The following is a 17648-nucleotide window of genomic DNA, read 5'->3' as shown; positions in this document are numbered from 1 at the left end:
ACCCAAAAACATTTAAAAACATTGGTAATGAAAGAAATGGAAATGATAGAAAATAGAGAGGATCTCAGATCATTTCACCCTATCTATCCCAAACCAAGTCATTGATGACCTCACACGTGTCGACCAGAATCTGGTAACCTAATCTCTCACAACCTCCCAATCCCAAATTTCCCCGCAAAACCCTCCCTTTACCGGCTATAACCGGTTAACCTATTTTCCCATCCTCATTCTTAAAAAAAAAAAACAAAAAACTAAAAATCCCATTTTATTATTCATATAAATTCCCACAAACGAATCATATTCCATCTTCAAATTCAAACCCTTCATTCTTCGCTACTTTGGTTATATTTACGGTTATACCCTTCTGGTTATGATAGCTCTTGATCGGCGTAAACAACTCCGCCGAAGCTCCACCACAGCTCTCGGCTTTCCTTATCTCCGATATGTTCGCTACCGCCGTCTAAGATAACCAAAAACTTCCTTAAATTCCAATTTCACCCCTGTATATATACATATTTCCCTTTTTTCGATGCCAACTCCTAAAAATCATCAACGGAAAGAAAGGTTAGATCGAAGATCATCGTCTTTTCACGGTAACAACGTTATGTCAACCGCTACAATTCGTCGTCCGAAAACCGTTCCCGATCTTTTATCTTATCGGAATAACTCTGTTCCGGTATCGGAAGGTTTACCTAGACAGCCGCCGAAGTTGCTTTTGAAGGTGACGGTTCTTGGTAGCCTTGGTCCTGTTCAGATGTTGATGAAGCCGGAATCAACCGTCGGTGATCTGGTGGAAGCGGCGGTTAGGCAATATATTAGTGAAGGTCGCCGTCCAATTTTGCCTTCAAATGTTGCTTCCGATTTTGATCTTCACTATTCACAATTTAGCCTAGAAAGTGAGTATCCATAATCTCTATTATGATAAATCATAATCTACGAAGGACGGACACCACATACGATAGAGACAGATACACCGATACCGATAATAATTTTGAAAAAAATGATCATCTATACTTTATGGTCTCCACACCGATAATAATATGAGAAAATAATATTATAATCTAAGTGTCTGATGTTGGGTGTCGTCGGGTGTCCGTGTTTCATAAATTGAAAGTTAATTTGATTTTAATAAACTTTATTTTGATTGATTTTATTTGGTTTTGATTAATTTTTATTATTTTTGTTATGTGAAGGTTTGAACAGGGAGGAGAAAGTAGTGAAGCTTGGATCTAGAAACTTCTTTCTGTGTCCAAAGAACACTCCGCATGCAGCGGAGGGTATTCCTGGAATTACTAAAGAAGGTTGTGTAATGACACCGCAGCCATTTCCAGCGTCGTGTGGTAAAGAGGTTGAAAAAGCGCGGCAATATGCCGGTGGTGGTGGGGGTGGTTTTGGTTGGTTCAAACTTATGCATTTCATGATGTAATTGATTGTTGGTTATGGTATGGTTAGTTATATTTGTTTAATATTTAATTAAGAAAATAAGTTATTTTAATTTTTGGTTGGTTGAAGAATGAATTGCCGTTACTTTGTAAAATACTAGGTTGGCAAGTATAGGGATAAGGTTTGAGAAAATTGTAAAAATTTGGATATATGTGGTTTTTAACACATATACTTGATGATATTGATGTGAAAATCTTAAAGCTGTTAAATTTGGTGTAGTTTTCTGTCTTTTTTAATGTTTTTTATGTTTTGGTTACAAATTTATCTTTTTGGTTTTCCTCTATGGCAAGGAATTCTTCATTTAACAAACTATGCTATTATTCTAATCATGTAACGACAACTCTTGTTTTTAAATTTAGTTATGCGTGTTGATATTTTCGAAATAACGACGAAAGTTATGAGTGGCACAATTAGGCCATTTTTTATTTGGGAATGAGTGGCATGAGGGGATGTATAGTGGAATAATCTAAAAAAAAAAATTGGTAGAGGAGTTTTCAAGATAAAAAATAAGAGAAAATCATTTAAATTTATATGTTAGATCAACATGGGACAAAAACAATTGGGATGAAAATACATTTACATGTTATATCTTGGTTTGAGGAAGCTCGATGCCATAATCGGAAGCTCAATGCTATGATCAAGCTTGTTTGTATTCTTGTGTTGGGTTGGAAGTTGTTTGTTGGTGCAAGTGATTTTTGGTGCGAAGTTCTTTGAGGAAAATACAATTGTAGCGATTTTATGTGGAGATGTTGTTACTCAAGCTACAAACTCTAATTTGTGGAAGAAAATTGTTCGTTTGAAATTGAAGTTGTATGATTATTGATATTGAGAAATTGGTGTTGGACGCGATGTGGTTGCTTAGCATAATGCGTGGATGGGATGCTGGATTGCGCGTCTCTGAACAGAATGTTAATGTTCCAACCGAGTTGTATGATGTCAAGTTGTGGATGATGAAGGTAATTAGAAATGGAGCTTGCTTTGTCATTGGCTACGTAAGAGTATTTTAAGAAAAAGGCATGCTATTTTTAGTGATATGTAGGCGTGCACAGGGACCAATTTTCTGTTGCTGTTAACAGGTTTAATACAATTAAGATGGATGATATATGGATGTGTGTTTCGAATTTAAGTATTGCAGCTATTAAGCAGATTATCTTATTAGATTGTACTCATATGTTAAGAATTTTGCAGCTTATGCATTTGTTAGAGCTGCTAGTAACTATAGCTCTAAATCTTGGGTGAGAGTTCTCACCCTGTATCTCTGTATTGAATAACTTTTTTTTTTTCAGCCGATCAACACAAATTGATATTAATATACCATTTTTTTTGCATAGCTTATTTGAACATGTATTTTACTTTAAATTTAAATTGTGCCAAATGCAAGTAGTATAATTGCTAAAATTTTACCTTGTAAATAAATGAGTGTCTCGGGTTCGAATTATAACCCTTGTATATATAATGTGATATCTCTACCAACTAAGTTAACCTTTAATTTGTTTATTCTTACATATTGAAAGTCTTCATTTACTTAAGCAACCTCTATTACCTTTGTAAATGGGTAACAACAGAAATTCCAAGTGCAGCTGGGCAAGTGTTGAAGCCAATATTAGTTATTCAAAATAAGAGAAAATGTGATGTCTATATTGTGCTCATTCTAAATAACAATGACTCTTCATCAGTTTTGCAACTCTTAAAATTGAGAGTTGAATCTAATTCAACCTTACAAAACTGGTTTGTAAAGTATAAATTGTTTATACTTTATAAACACATGTTCAGGTTATCTCGCAATTAATTAATATTGGATTAGAGTTAATCACAACAACTAGAGATAGACATGTACTCAGTGGGACTAGAGTTGACAAAATATACACAATAAAAAAAATGGATTATGGTGAATCACTTGAGTTTTTTAGTTGGAATGCATTCAAGCAACCGACTTGAAACTTCTTAACACACTCCCTCTTGTTCAGCATTGTTGGGTTTGGGGCGCGGATATAAATAATGGATTGTCCGATCTGAAACATAATAGTTGACGGTCCAACGAATCATAGATGAGACTCTGATACCATCTTAGAATTGAGAGTTCGCCTAACTCAACCTTACAAGACCAGCTTGTAAGGTGATGATTGCCTCTACTTTATAAACACATATTCAGACCATCTCGCAACCTATGTGAGCCTTCTTAACAACAACAATTTTTTTTTTGAAAACTTGGTATCCGGTCCTAGGACCGACCAATCCAAGGGGACCAATCCCACCGCCCACTTGCGGGGCCCATTTAAATCCAAAGTTTTTTTGCTATGTATGGACTAGTCCACCAAAAATATGACCCGTTCAAATTTATTGTGGTTTACTTTGAACTGATTTTTGGATATCTAAATTACAAACTATAATTTTTTTTACTAAATATACTATAAAGACAAAGTACACTAAATGTGAAATTCTGTATTTGAACAAGACTTTATTTACCTCACAGCCGAATTCTAAATTACCAGAACCCCTTTCTTTGACATACTTAAAAATATTTCACTTAAATATATACACACTTTAACAATTAATAATCGGGAAGAAACTTAAAATACACAAAATAGTTTTTCTAGAAATATTTTATCAATTATTTAAAAAAAAAAGAAATATTTTATTAACGTCAAATAATTGTTTTAAAAGTAGCTTTTATGTCAAAAATATTTTAAAGATTCCAAACAGCTTTTACTTTATTTTTAAAGTTATATTTTTTAACTTTAAGCTAAAATTAACTTATAGGTTGAAAAAAAGTCGGGCCAAACGCAATCAACCAGAAAAAAAGTGCTTATACGACCTAATATTATTTTTACAAATTTATCCTCATATATTCCCAACACCCCCCACAAATGTGCAAATTAAAAGAAGTGGGTAGAATTTTATTAGCAAAAAGCCCAAACTCAAAGCCCATAGAAATTTCTGTAGAAACGTTTCCAAAACCCTAGTTTGCAATAACATTCCTCTTCAACCGCTATATATAATCCCCAAAACCCTTCATTTCCATTTCCTCTCTCCCATTTCGCTGAACTCTCACCATCCAAAACCCTAGCTACCGCGCATACTCTCTCTGTTTACAATGGAGTTTTGGGGTAAACCTTCTCTTCTCCTTTCACCTCTTAGTATCACCATTGATCTGTTTATTCTTGTTGTTTTGATTCGAACTTTTTCCTGTTATAATCGCTTTTGATTTTTGAGTTTTTGTTATGTATTGATATGTGTTTATATGAAATTTCAACTTTGAAGATTATGCTTAAATAGTTGATTTTGTGTTTTAGGTGCTGAAGTTAAGGTTGGAGAAACCCTTAAGATTGACCCATTGGAATATGATGCTTGCATTCATCTATCACAGGTTAGGGTTAGGGTTTGTTGTTGTTTTATTCTATTTTATGATTTATGATTTATTATGATTATGATTATGATTGTGTTGTTGTTGTTTTACTGAATTTCTTATTGGTTATTGTTTAGGCTGCATTAGGTGAATCTAAGAAAGACAAAGCAAATGAATCTGTGGTTCTTTCTGTCAAAGTTGGTGAACAGAAGCTAGTTTTGGGAACCCTTCTTAAGGACAAAATCCCTCAGATATCTCTTGAATTGGTTTTGGACAAGGAGTTTGAGCTTTCTCATAATTCCAAAACTACTAGTGTCCATTTCTGTGGATACAGAGCCCTTTACCCTGAAAATGATGAAGAATATCCTTGATCATTTATTTATATTTTTGCTTGAAATTTTTATGGTTTAATATTTTTATATCTCAATTGTCATGTTGTTTAACCTCTTAAGTTTTACTGTATGATTCTACCTTAGATTTTCATTGAAATCATGTTTTTATTAGAAGTTTAGAGAATAGAGTATTATGTTGGTATTCTAAGTGTTTGAGCGTTGTCTAAATGTGAAGTTAACGTTGTAGTAGCTCAAATTTTATCTTGATATCATCATCTATATAATAGTTTAATGTCTTCATTGACATCATCTTAGTTATTGTTTTTTTTTTTTAAAATTTTATTGTATAGAATATTATGTTGGTATTTAACTGTTTAAGTGTTGTCTAAATGCATAGTTAATGTTGTAATAGCAGTCATATTGTATCACCATCGATTTTTGTCCTTAACCATTGATGTGTTTCTGCCTGCACTAGCGAGGAAGATGATTTTGCTGGTGAGGCTTCAAACTTTCTCATAAAATTGTTATTATGTTAGATTGGATTTTAATTTTGTTGGATGCTAAGACATTGTTGAATTGTCTTTGTTCTGAACAGATAGTGATGAGGAAGAGATCCCATTGGCTATTGCAGAGACAAAAGCAGAGGACAAGAAGGTTGCTGAACCTAAAAAAGCTGATGTCAAGAGTACTCATCCTGCCAAGAATGCTGCACCTGCTAAACCTGCAACTGCTAAACCTGAACCTAAGAAACCTGCACCTGCGAAACCAACTAAACAAGTTAAGGTTGTTGATCCTAAAGAAGATTCTGAAGATGACGATGACACTGATGAAGATGATGAAATTGGAAGCTCTGATGATGATGAGGTATTTGGTCAATGTTTCGTTTAGTTTTGCATGTTACTCATGTATAAGTCTCGTGTATAAGTCGTCTGTTAAATGTCTTTAAATGTTTTGATTTTATTTTGTTACAAAATGTCTTGATTAATGCTTGCCAATCTCATGATTTTTTAATTGTTTTGATGATTATATTTGTAGATGGAGGATGCTGACAGTGATGAAGTAGATGAGGATGACAGCGACGAAGAGGATGAGGAAGAGACTCCTGTGAAAAAGGTACCTACACATTGTTTCTCTTTCATTTGTTGTTATAATACTTATTATCTTTATGATAGTGAGTTGAGAAAATTTGTTCATCTTTTATTTTTTTTTGGTTTTCAAGGTGGAGCAGGGAAAGAAGAGGGCCAATGAATCTGCTTCTAAAACTCCAGTTCCTCCCAAGAAATCAAAAAATGCCACTCCTGAAAAGACTGGTGAGTCTAAGTTGTAACATTGTAATGAACATCTTAATATCTGTTTACAATTTTTGTCTAGTTGGACAAGTATATGTTTCTTTGTTTCTTGATTCACTACTTGATTTATTTTCACATTGTCTTATATTAATGTTTTGTCAAACGACCACCCGCCTATATTCTTTAGTATGCTGTTTTGTTTGAATATTGCATGAAAATTTGAAGTTAGATTTATTTTGACATTCTCTTTCATTAGTTTTGTTAACTGGTCATGGATATACCTTTAGTATGCTGTTTTGTATGGACATTACATGTCAATGCTTAAGTTGAAGTTTGTTTGCATCATTCATTTTTCACATATCTTTCTACTTTACCTAAATAATAATAGTATGCTCTTTCCTTTGTTTCTTGATTCAGTGCTTGATTCCTTAGCATGCTGTTTTGTTTGGATATTGCATGTCAATGCTTAAGTTGAAGTTAGATTTATTTCACATTCTCTTGCATTATTGGTTTATTAACTGATCATGGAGATGAACTTAGCATGCTGTTTTGTTTGAATATTGCATGTCAATGCTTAAGTTGAATTTAGATTTGTTTTCAGTTTTCACATTCTTGTGCATTATTGTTTTATTATCTGATCATGGATATACACCTAGCATGCTGTTTTGTTAGAATATTGCATTTCAATGCTTAAGTCGAAGATTGATTTGTTTTCACATTCTCTCTTGCATTATGGTTTTATTAACTGATCATGGATATGAACTTAGCATGCTGTTTTGTCTGAATATTGCATTTCGATGCTTAAGTTGAATTTAGATTTGTTTTCACATTCTCTTGCATTATTGTTTTATTATCTGATCACGGATATACCCTTAGCATTCTGTTATGTTTGAATATATTGTCAATGCTTAAGTTGAAGTTTGTTTGCATCATTCATTTTTCATATATCTTTCTACTTTACATAAATAATCTGTGCTTAAATTGTGTCAGATGGTAAGAAAGCTGTACATACAGCAACTCCTCACCCTAAGAAGGGAGGAAAGACCCCAACCACAGATGCCAAAAGCCCCAAATCTGGAGGACAACTATCCTGTGGTAGCTGCAGCAAGTAAGATTTTTAACCAAAACACATGACATATATTTGTTACTCATTCTTTGTTTGTGATTGATTGATTTTTTTATTTATTATTAGGACATTCAACTCTGAAACTGGGCTGCAACAACACAGCAAAGCCAAGCATGGTGCTCAGTAATTTTGCTTGATATTTTAGGTTTAAACTAATGCATGATTGTTTATCGTATGTATTTCGTCGAGTATCCTAAGGATGTTAGGTGTATTTATCCTTGTTTTTTGATCTGGTAAACCTGAAGAAGTTTTGTGGCGATGACATGTTTTGGAAGTGGTTTTACTTTGCTGGATACATTTGATTATTGCCTAAATTTATTTAAGATTTTCTACTGGTTATTGGTCTTGATTTTTAGTTTAATCTATTGAGTTATTATTTTTGTATGGAATGAAGTTATTTTTCATCCTTAGATACAACTTTCTATTTAAGCGCATATTTTTATTTTTGAACTTGTTTTTATTATTTTGAATCTATCGACAATTTATTTAGAAGAGTTACTTGAGTTGCTATACCACTAAGCATGTTTGGAATACTAGACTGGTTTTTAGAAATTTGTTGCAATTTTATGGGGTAAATACATCTTAACTTTGTTTAATCGAACTTTTAAAATTGAAATTCGTGTTTAGGATTGTGTGTTGGGACCCGGATTCCGTGCAGTCACCTTTTTGGTGCAGTCATGCATTTAGGCCATCTACAGCCGTCTGATAAAGATCATACGGTTATGATTTAAAAACTTATTTATTGATTGCATTTGTTTAAGCCGTCCGATTACGATCGGACGGCTATAAAACGACTGCATGGAAAAATGACTGCACCAGATCCAATTCCTTGTGTGTTGAAGTCATTTTGCCATGTAAAAATGAAAAACAAATACTACTATTTATCTGTGATTGATTTGAGTTTCTTTGGAATTTTTAATTTGTTTACTCTTTGATTAAATGGATGTTTAAATTCGGAACATGATTGTGTGATATATAATATATTCGATACAAAGGACTATTGTTTTCCTTCAAATATTTTTTTTTTGTCTATAACACCATGGATAATTATAAATTTTACCATATGGCGCCACTTATCATGTTATGTAACATCAACCAAAATTAACTATAACTTTTTATTGATTTGTTTATGAAAGTTAATTACTAACGAAAGAATTAGAGAGAAAATTTTGGTTCAGCCGAAACATTTCTAACAAGTATTTTTTATCTATGAGCAAATTATGTTTGTTCAATGATGGAATTGATTTTGTAGTTTAGAATAGTAACGAGATTTGGAGAGATAAATAATTAAAAAAATTCTTTTCGCTCCCTGATCTTCTAAAGCGTCCTCTAAAATTTCAATTTTATTTCCTTGTAGATAAGTAGCGAGTGTATATATATAGTAAAAACGGGTAAAAAAAATAGTTAGGTACCTAAGTAGTGAATTGAGTTTGCTACCCAAGTACCGAACCTTTTAAAATTATACTTGTGTGTGTGATTAGTCGACACAACCACTCAAGTGGACAATCAAAACATAGTATTGGATGGTAGCCAATTTTTTTTTAAGGTTCACTAGTTAAAGTGTAAATTGAGTTCACATTCTGACTGTGCAACAAACCAAAACTCATTTTTGTGGGTAATAATGTCCCACATCTGGTGTGTGGCCTCTAGGCCACCTCCGCAACGGCAAACATCCCACGTCAGAAACTCCATAAAACTATTTTGGCCATGTTCATTAACAATCTACCGACAAAAAATTAAAATTTTTGAACCCCAGATCCCAATCTAATTTAGTTATAGTGAAAAATCTTACGTTAAATATTCTTCAACGGTGTATTTCTAGCTAGGGATGACAATTTGACCCATACCTATGGACACCCGCAAAAAATACCCATAACGGATAGGGTAAAAACCCGCATTTTGGGTAAAAACTGCAGGTATGAGGATGGGTACTATAGTACCATACCCATACTCTGCCCATTACCATCCCTATTTCTAGCAACTTCCCAATCAATATTTACAGAGCAAACCGAGACTCTACTTTGATGGATAAATAGTGTATTGGTAAAGTGGTGCTAAAATTATTTCACACACCAATAGTTGTAATGCTCGTCATAGTATTAGTAACAACAATGACGACAATCGCAACCACCTCATCCATAATTTAAAATCATGTAGCTCAGTGTTTATTAAAACTTCCAAATAGTCATAATTATATATTAGAGAGCGAGGGAGGGAGGGAGGGGGAGAGAGAGAGATATTTCTTATTCCGACAAAATGCTATGAACTCAAAACCATGCTCTTAGGTGGAAACAAACTGATTGGTATAATACCTAGCCAAATGCTTCCTGAAACAGTTGAAGACTATAGCAGTTCATGTCAACAAATTGTCGGGTACAATAATATAAAACCATTGATGTGGCTGATCCTAAAAACTTAAGCTGTTGGGATAATCGGTTATTTAACATGGTATCAGAGCCTCTTGCATGAGAGGACGTGTTAGAAATAATATAAAACCATTAATGTGACCGATCATAAAAACTTAAGTTTTTGGGATAATCGGTTATCTGACACATTTCTTTCTTGTATTTATAATATGTCATCTCTTACTGCCATCTCAATTGCATCCAATCAATTTAGTGGCTCTCTTCCACCCAATTGAGATGACATATTATAAAGACAAAGAAAGAAATATACCCGACAATTTGTTGACATGAACTTCTATAGTCTTCAACTGTTTCAGGAAGCATATTTCTTGTGGAATATTTCCCACCAAGTTATTGTCACCAAATTGAAAAAAATGCCTTTATAATATGTCATCTCTTTCACACTCTCCTTAATCTCCAATATTTTCCAATTGGAGAAAATAATTTATCAGGTGTAATCCCGAATTCCATCTCAAATACTGCTACTTTGACATTTTTTTATATCAGTGCCAGTAGCGACTCCAGGAATGTTAGAGAGTCTGGACAAATTTTTGGAGATAATTTTATCAACCCAAATTTCGAATATAGAAATATTTAAACCCTATTTTTCAATATTTAATTTTGAAAAGAATTTTTGAACAAGAAACAACAAGCAAGAGTATAGTCATGTTTCCAACATAATTAAGGCTTAACAAAATAAGAGGCTACACAAACTAGAAAAAACCATCAAAACATAGTCAAATAAGAGGGATGAAATATAACATACCAATAGCCACTACATAAAACTAGGAGACAAATTCCCTCTCCGAGACCTCTTTGCGGTGAAGGTTCTTATAATATCAACATCATCAAGTGACTTGAATATCTCCCGCTCGGTGTAACATATCATCAAGTCATTAAACCACACATCGTTGATCTTGTTGCGCAATTTAGTCTTAATAATCTTCATTGCGAAAAAAGCTCTTTCAACGGATGTTGTCGACACTGGTAATATCAAAGTCAACTCAATAAGCAAAGCCAATATAGAGGAATAAAGAGTTTCACTCATGATGGTGGGTTTACCGTTAAACTAAAACGGTGAAAATTACGGCGACGACGGCGAAATGGATAGAGGGTGACAGCGAGCGGTGGTACTAACAAAGAGAGGTGATGGCGGAGAATGGTGTTCAGACAGACAGAGTTGATATCAAATGCTAGTTGCAAGGAGATGACGGCGGTGAATGATTACCAAGGAATCTGATCAGTGGAACTGTGTAAGGGAAGAAGAGGAAGAGGGACGGAGTTTAGGTGTTTCTCTCTTTTTTTTTTTTTTTTTTTTTTTAACCTGAACCGTTGATTTGTTTTATTGCCACATGTCACAGATCTAGGCAACTAACGGAGGAAAAGGAGGATACATTAATGGAGCTGATCTCAACTCCATCCGATCATACACATACAATTTGTCCCATTGCATAACATGATGCTGCTGATTCTGATGAAATTTGCTAGCATTTTGCGAGTGCCCTTCGTTATTGCCATTAGAGTAATGTTATTGGAACAACTTTGATTGACAACTTTTCAGGACAACTTTATTTTTTGTTAAGCTCACGAGACAGAATAAGGACTAGTTTACTAGGCTAATTTTGTTGTCGTGACGATACCTTTCCAATTTTCGTCATCAAGTAACAGCATGTACGTGTGTGACAGTCTTGGGAAAGCAAAGTAATTATTAATAAATATTTGTCTACGCTTCCAAATTAAAAATATTTGGAACATCTAATTCCCTAAGGTGGAAGTTATTTAAACAGCCTCCTAAGCATGATATCTAGTGAAACGTCTCCTAAATTAAAAGGGTTCAAGCAATCACTGATGCATAACATGTTTCGAAATATAGTCGCCCAACAAGGAAAATACTACATCAGCATTTAATTGAATGGAAAAAACATGCACTGTTAACGTTCAAATCTACCACCTCGCCTCAGTAACAATTTTACAAGAGAAATATAAAAATACCAAGTTCAATAGTCAGTCTCCGATAGGCATCTAAAGCTTACACAATAAGAAAGGATTCTAACATGCAGGAGAAAAATAAAATTAAAGTCATCTTTGTCCTCGCCAAGATGCTCAGCTCGCCAAGATCGACAAATTAATACATGATGAAAGATCCATTAAAACATCCTCCCAAAGCATAGGCTGAACCTGTACACAAATTTCACGGTAAACTGCAATTAAGTCAAGAGCTCGATTCTTAGAAGCAGGGATACCTGAACCTGCAAAACTCATAAACATGTAAGATAATAGTGCTTTTTCAATTTCAAAAGGGTTAAAACAGAGCCCATAGACAACAAAAACCACTATAAGAACTGTTGAAATTGGTCGTTCACTAGTCTTCACGTGTGATGGTGATCAGGGTCCCTGACTGTAAAAAAATAATGCATATGTCCAGCAAATGCAAATAAACCACATAACAAGCAAGCACACATTCTATTGAGTGTTAATAATTAGCTAATTGAAAAAGGGGACACTGCTATTTTTTCTGGAAAAAGGTCAATAAAGAACAGCAATTTTGAAAGAAGTAACATGTTATGTAAATCGAGGATAACTAAAAAACTTAGGGACAGCACGAAGGGATTAAGAACACTATTTCCAGATGAATCACACATATGCATTGGAACCAAGAAAGAGCTCAGCTGTGCAGTACTTCTAATATATTTGATCACTGCGGATAGCCTACTAAAGAATGCAATGAAACTAGCCTTGTTGAGATCTATGCAGAAAATATGGTTAAAACTAGGGATGCAATTTGTGAATGTTGCATAAAATGATACAGGCATGCACATACAATCATACATCATGCATAAAAAAAGGAAAAATCCCAAGGGGGGAGGGGGGATATTCCACATCATGGAACAGTGTACCTGCACCACCTGCACAGCGGAAAATGGGTGGTGAGCTATACTTGTTCTGTGGGTGGTCTGTGCTAGAATTTAAACTGTTTGCCTATATCTATAGAACAACAAATAGGAGAGAGTGGATACAAACCAGTAACATAGACAGATCAATATCCCTCCTGAGCAGATTGATGTTGCTGCTGATTCTCGTGAAATGTGCTAGCATTTTGAGAGTGCCCCCCGTTATTGCCATTATTGGTTTCCTCAGTATTAACCTTACTTGCTGGTTCTTTCTCTTCCCTCTCTCTGTTCCACTGCTCAATTCTCGCACGTCTCTCCTCACTACCATCCCTGACTGGACTGCGATTCCTCCTTCCAACAGGACTTTGACTGCGACTGGGACTCCTTCCCCTCCTCCTTCCAGGACTTGAAGTCCTGCGCCTCCTGCTATCACTGTCACGATGATATTCTCTATCTCTGTCCCTGTCATCATACTTACTGCTACGACTGCGATGAGACCGCTCCTCATAACTCCGATGCCTGTAAGGACTCCTGCTCCGGCTCCTGCTGTGCCTCTCATGGCGCTTTCCAAACAACTGGCGCCTCAATTCCCTGGACACAGTACATATTAAACAGTAACCAACACGTTTAGCTCAAAAACACCCAAACCACAAAAGGCTTATAAACCAATATCGAAAATATTACCTGCTAATCCTTTTCAAGTGCATGAAGTTGCAATAACCACCACGGTTGCAAGTATTCTCCTCATACTGCCTGCACGTAGCCTCGCGAAAGTCTGTCACTGGAGAGAAATCAACAATAATTGGCCTACCTGCAAACAAGTGAGCGAACAGTCAGATATTCAAACTTCACAAAAAATTGCAACCAAACAGATAATGAAACAGAATTGGACAATCCACAAATTCAATCCTATAACCATCTATCAAAAGGATTTGACTCCGAAAAATCAAATTCACAAATAAATTAAGTAATCTCAATCTTCGATGACAAAATCGCAAGTAGATAACATGTTCAAAACATGCATTAGTACACAACAAATTACAAATGTGTTGCAAACTTGCAATATCAACAGTTTTTCTCATCGACAATTAATATCAACAACAGTTGTTGACTTATATAAACTAAATCCCTATAAAATTATATACTCTATTATGCTAACTAGCTGAAAAAACACATACACACTAACAGTTTGCATTTGATTATCATCAATTATCAACATTTGAAAAAATGTATACATAATCACATTCATTAACCAAAAAACACACATAATAACTAACATTTAGCATCTAATACTCATCAATTATCAACATTCCATAAGATCACAAAAAATCGAGATAACAAACCAGCATAAAATCTTCCAGTAAGATTCTTAACAGCTTTTCCAGCATGTTCTTCCTCTCTAAACTGAACATACACATTACCAACCTGAAACAAAAAAAAAATCAAATCCAAATTCAAATCATAACAGAATCAAAATCCAAAACCAAAATTGCAGAAACTTAGTAATTAATTATTAATCAATCATACCATATGATCAGCGAGATTATCACAAACATTAAGACTTTCAATATCACCATACTTAGACAATTCTTCAAACAAATCTTCATAAAATTCTTCAAAATGATCCTGAATCTTACGCGGATCAATCGGTTGACCATGAACATCAACACCAGGAGTAATCATATCAGGACGCTGATACATATTTGATAGCAAAATGGTAGGGCTTATACTTGGCTTTGTATGGAGTCGTGAACATCGATCGCCATGTCTACATGCTCCGATCTTGAAGTAAAATGGACAATTGACTCTGTCTTTTTCTGTGCCGAAAATTGAAGCTAAATGTTCCGCCATTGATGAATGAATGAGTTTGAGATTGTTGATTTGATTTGGTTTGGAGAAGAAAGGGATTTTTTTGTGTGTGTTAGGGTTTGTGGATTTTGTAATGTTATTTGGGATTATTTTGATTTGATTTCGATTCGAAGTTTCTCAGTAGTTCTAGAATGTTCTGAAGGTAATACTGTAAATTCTATTAACTTGAATTTTAATGTGATAAATCAAGAAGCTGGTTTGCCCGAGATGTTAAGGGCGAGACTTAAGATCTTCTGCACATATTTTCGTGTGGGTTCGAACCTCACAGCCAGCACCTTAGATAAACTTTTACGTAAGTTTTTTCTTTTTCTTACAAAACTACTTTTTGTAGTATTAAAAATTGTTTTAGTAATTTATTTAGCAAGATCGTCGCCTTTTTTTTCTTTCATTTCTTGTCAATATGTGTGTGATTATACTGTATTTCGTATTGTTAGAAGTAAGTTAAGTCAATTTCTTTCTAGAGGTAAACCTAGTCTATTATGTTTAATTCTTACCAAATAGGCAAATTATTCCACCCAAAAAAATTATTTGTAGATTGACTATTTTATCATCACAATAATTTTCACAAAACCAATCCGTAAAATCTATCTCAATTAACAATGTCGATATTATTAAATTGAACATATTAATTTTTATAAAAAGCTAAAATGAGATACGGTATATTAACAAAAAACAGTCTTCTCAGTACAAGATGTGTCACGATAGACTATCAAAATTTATAAATAATCACAGAAAGAAAAACAATCAATCATACAAGACTCAAACATAGCAAAAAACTATACCACCAACTATGATAATTTGAACATCTTCATTTGAATTTAAACCCGAAACTTAGCAATTGACTATGTGAGATTTAAGTTGTGTTTGTTAGTTCCTCTACAAACTAAAAAAATGACAAACACAATTAAATTTAAAATCATTACATATTTTGTTTGAACAAATATTTTACTTATGGGCTATGGCACTAAAATATACTATTAGACTTCAATTCAATCCTCACATTTCAACATTATCGTCTTTAATGAATTAACGAAAAACATCAATTTCTTGGAGAGCAAAATACATTGTTGACTTATGCAGATAGATAACAAAAAAGATCAAAGTTTGGTATATGTGTAGTAACAGCGAAGCGAATTAATTTAACACCTTTTAAAACTAATCAAAAAAGGGCATTTGGTCTAGTGGTATGATTCTCGCTTAGGGTGCGAGAGGTCCCGAGTTCAATTCTCGGAATGCCCCTTTTTTCTTAAATATCTTATCCTTTTTAAGGAAACTATAATTATCTCTAAGGTTGGCAAGTTTTCTGAACATGCATATGGTCATTGGTCATGTTCAGACTAAAATGGCACAACCTGTTTTCGACATGTGGCACTGATCATTTTGCATTGCGAGGAGCCTTGGATATGTTGCATTTGGTCTCTTTTCTTCAAGATGTAAAGAATTCTGTTATGAATAAGTTGTTGCTTAATTCTGATCGGTGAGAATGTGCCGAATCTGTCTCGGTAGTTGCAGCTTATTTTTTTGGCCTTCTTTCTTGATCCATGTTGATTATTTTGACAAAAAAACCGTTGACATGGATTTTTTTGACACATGCCTTAATTATATTGGACAACCTAAAAATGTTTTTTATATTTTTTTTATAAAAAAAACAAGGAAGGGTCACCTGAGTGTGTTGAAGCTAGCCGCCTGCATACAATGTTCTTTGTCATGGCAAATGCAAGAGATGTTCTCATTAAATTGGCAGATCGATTACATAATATGATGACGCTAGATGCATTGCTGGTTGCCAAGAAGCAAAGGTTTGCAAAGGAGACTTTGAAGATTTTTACACCTTTGGCCAATCGCTTAGGAATATCTAATTGGAAGGAACAATTAGAAAATTTATGTTTTAAGCATCTCAATCAGTGCAGCACAAAGAGCTTTCGTCGAAGCTTCTCTGCAATTGAGAGATTAGAGCAAGCACTCAAAGATGATGACATTTTTAAAAAAACTCACTTGACCCTTTCTTGGTTTTTTTTTATAAAAAAAACAATAAAAAAAATGTATAGGTAAACAATAAAAACAATGTATTGGTTGTCCAATATAATTTATACACGTGTCTAAAAAATTTCATGTCAACAGTTTTTTGGTCAATTAGTTAACAGTACCAAAAAATGCAAAAGGGGCAAATGTGGGGGACTAAAATCGCTCGTTTGAAACTAGGGGACCAAAATCGCATAATTACGAAACACGAGGGGCCAAAATCACTTGTTTGAAACTAAGGGGACCAAAATTGCACAATTAGGAAACATGGGGACCAAAATTACAATTTAACCTTTAAATTAATAATGTATTAATTTTGTTAATATTTTCGTTAATTAAGCTCATGTGGCTATTATGTTATATTTACGAAAATGTGATGCCTACTAAATACAATAGACATGCCTTGATCGCACCCTGTGAGTGTCTCTTGTTACCGTAGCACCATCATCCGTTGTGCCATGTGCTATGTTTAGCCAGTAGTCACTGAGCCAGCTGAATCACACGTGAGCGATGATAACTCCGTTATTACACACTAAAAGTGACATAATTCAAGGGATGTAAGAGGATGATTGGATGGTTTTAAGGCCTTAAAGAAGAGGAAATTGCATGAAAATAAGAGAAGATTGTTCCACAAGTGGCACAGGCAAGATTGAGTGGCACGCAAATGGCTTCAAATTTTGCCTTTGAGATTCTGTTGTTTGCGTGACCCGCAATACAAGCAGAGTGGCACACAGCAGGTTAAACTTTACCTGCGTGAAATGTGAAGTAACGGGCGTGGCGCGCAGCTGAATCTCTGTTTCTTAGAATATATGCTTACAACAGAATTTCATGATTTAATGTTTTCAAGAATGAGAGTATCATTCAAGAGACTAATTAGATACAAACACACAATGTAAATGACCAATACACAGTAAAGTGTGTTAGT

General features: G+C 34.2%; 3 protein-coding genes and 1 non-coding gene across 5 annotated transcripts; 3 read left to right on the top strand and 1 right to left on the bottom strand.

Annotated features, from left to right (window-relative positions):
- Window positions 1–267: 267 nt before the first annotated feature.
- On the top strand, window positions 268–1652 carry LOC123895481 (uncharacterized protein At4g22758-like). The gene is made up of 2 exons (XM_045945844.1): window positions 268–896; window positions 1194–1652. The coding sequence occupies exons 1-2, from the start codon at window positions 530–532 to the stop codon at window positions 1424–1426; spliced, it is 600 nt and encodes a 199-aa protein (XP_045801800.1). The 5' UTR covers window positions 268–529; the 3' UTR covers window positions 1427–1652.
- A 2751-nt stretch (window positions 1653–4403) lies between these two features.
- Window positions 4404–7875, top strand: LOC123895479 (histone deacetylase HDT1-like). Its single transcript, XM_045945843.1, has 9 exons — window positions 4404–4550; window positions 4737–4810; window positions 4927–5150; window positions 5594–5616; window positions 5717–5985; window positions 6157–6234; window positions 6341–6431; window positions 7401–7518; window positions 7603–7875. The coding sequence occupies exons 1-9, from the start codon at window positions 4538–4540 to the stop codon at window positions 7661–7663; spliced, it is 951 nt and encodes a 316-aa protein (XP_045801799.1). The 5' UTR covers window positions 4404–4537; the 3' UTR covers window positions 7664–7875.
- A 3992-nt stretch (window positions 7876–11867) lies between these two features.
- On the bottom strand, window positions 11868–14969 carry LOC123895478 (splicing factor U2af small subunit B-like). 2 transcript variants are annotated; one of them, XM_045945841.1, is made up of 6 exons: window positions 14360–14969; window positions 14176–14257; window positions 13517–13643; window positions 12963–13423; window positions 12839–12847; window positions 11868–12119 (listed from the first exon to the last, which is right to left on the bottom strand). In XM_045945841.1, exons 1-4 carry the CDS (start codon window positions 14681–14683, stop codon window positions 12979–12981), a joined length of 978 nt encoding a protein of 325 aa, XP_045801797.1. In that variant the 5' UTR covers window positions 14684–14969; the 3' UTR covers window positions 11868–12119; window positions 12839–12847; window positions 12963–12978. The 2 variants fall into 2 exon arrangements, with proteins under 2 accessions (XP_045801797.1, XP_045801796.1); XM_045945840.1 differs by lacking the exon at window positions 12839–12847.
- An 899-nt stretch (window positions 14970–15868) lies between these two features.
- On the top strand, window positions 15869–15940 carry TRNAP-AGG. The gene has a single exon. It is a non-coding gene; the product is annotated as a tRNA-Pro (tRNA).
- The last annotated feature ends 1708 nt before the right edge of the window (window positions 15941–17648 follow it).

This window comes from Trifolium pratense, linkage group LG7, assembly GCF_020283565.1.
Source record: "Trifolium pratense cultivar HEN17-A07 linkage group LG7, ARS_RC_1.1, whole genome shotgun sequence".
In the NCBI taxonomy this organism is placed as follows: domain Eukaryota; kingdom Viridiplantae; phylum Streptophyta; class Magnoliopsida; order Fabales; family Fabaceae; genus Trifolium; species Trifolium pratense.
This window is presented reverse-complemented; position numbering and strand designations above follow the sequence as displayed.

What these genes read in the sequence shown, in the direction of transcription:
- LOC123895479 (XM_045945843.1), top strand. An exon ending in CTTGCATTCATCTATCACAG is followed by an intron (nt 4,811 to 4,926) that starts GTTAGGGTTAGG and finishes GTTATTGTTTAG; the next exon opens with GCTGCATTAGGTGAATCTAA. An exon ending in GAAGCTCTGATGATGATGAG is followed by an intron (nt 5,986 to 6,156) that starts GTATTTGGTCAA and finishes TTATATTTGTAG; the next exon opens with ATGGAGGATGCTGACAGTGA.
- LOC123895481 (XM_045945844.1), top strand. Translation starts at nt 530, where the DNA reads ATGCCAACTCCTAAAAATCATCAACGGAAAGAAAGGTTAGATCGAAGA. An exon ending in TTCACAATTTAGCCTAGAAA is followed by an intron (nt 897 to 1,193) that starts GTGAGTATCCAT and finishes TGTTATGTGAAG; the next exon opens with GTTTGAACAGGGAGGAGAAA.
- LOC123895478 (XM_045945841.1), bottom strand. Translation starts at nt 14,683, where the DNA reads ATGGCGGAACATTTAGCTTCAATTTTCGGCACAGAAAAAGACAGAGTC. An exon ending in ATAATCTCGCTGATCATATG is followed by an intron (nt 14,258 to 14,359) that starts GTATGATTGATT and finishes TTTTTGTTTCAG; the next exon opens with GTTGGTAATGTGTATGTTCA. An exon ending in TACTGGAAGATTTTATGCTG is followed by an intron (nt 13,644 to 14,175) that starts GTTTGTTATCTC and finishes ACTTGTTTGCAG; the next exon opens with GTAGGCCAATTATTGTTGAT.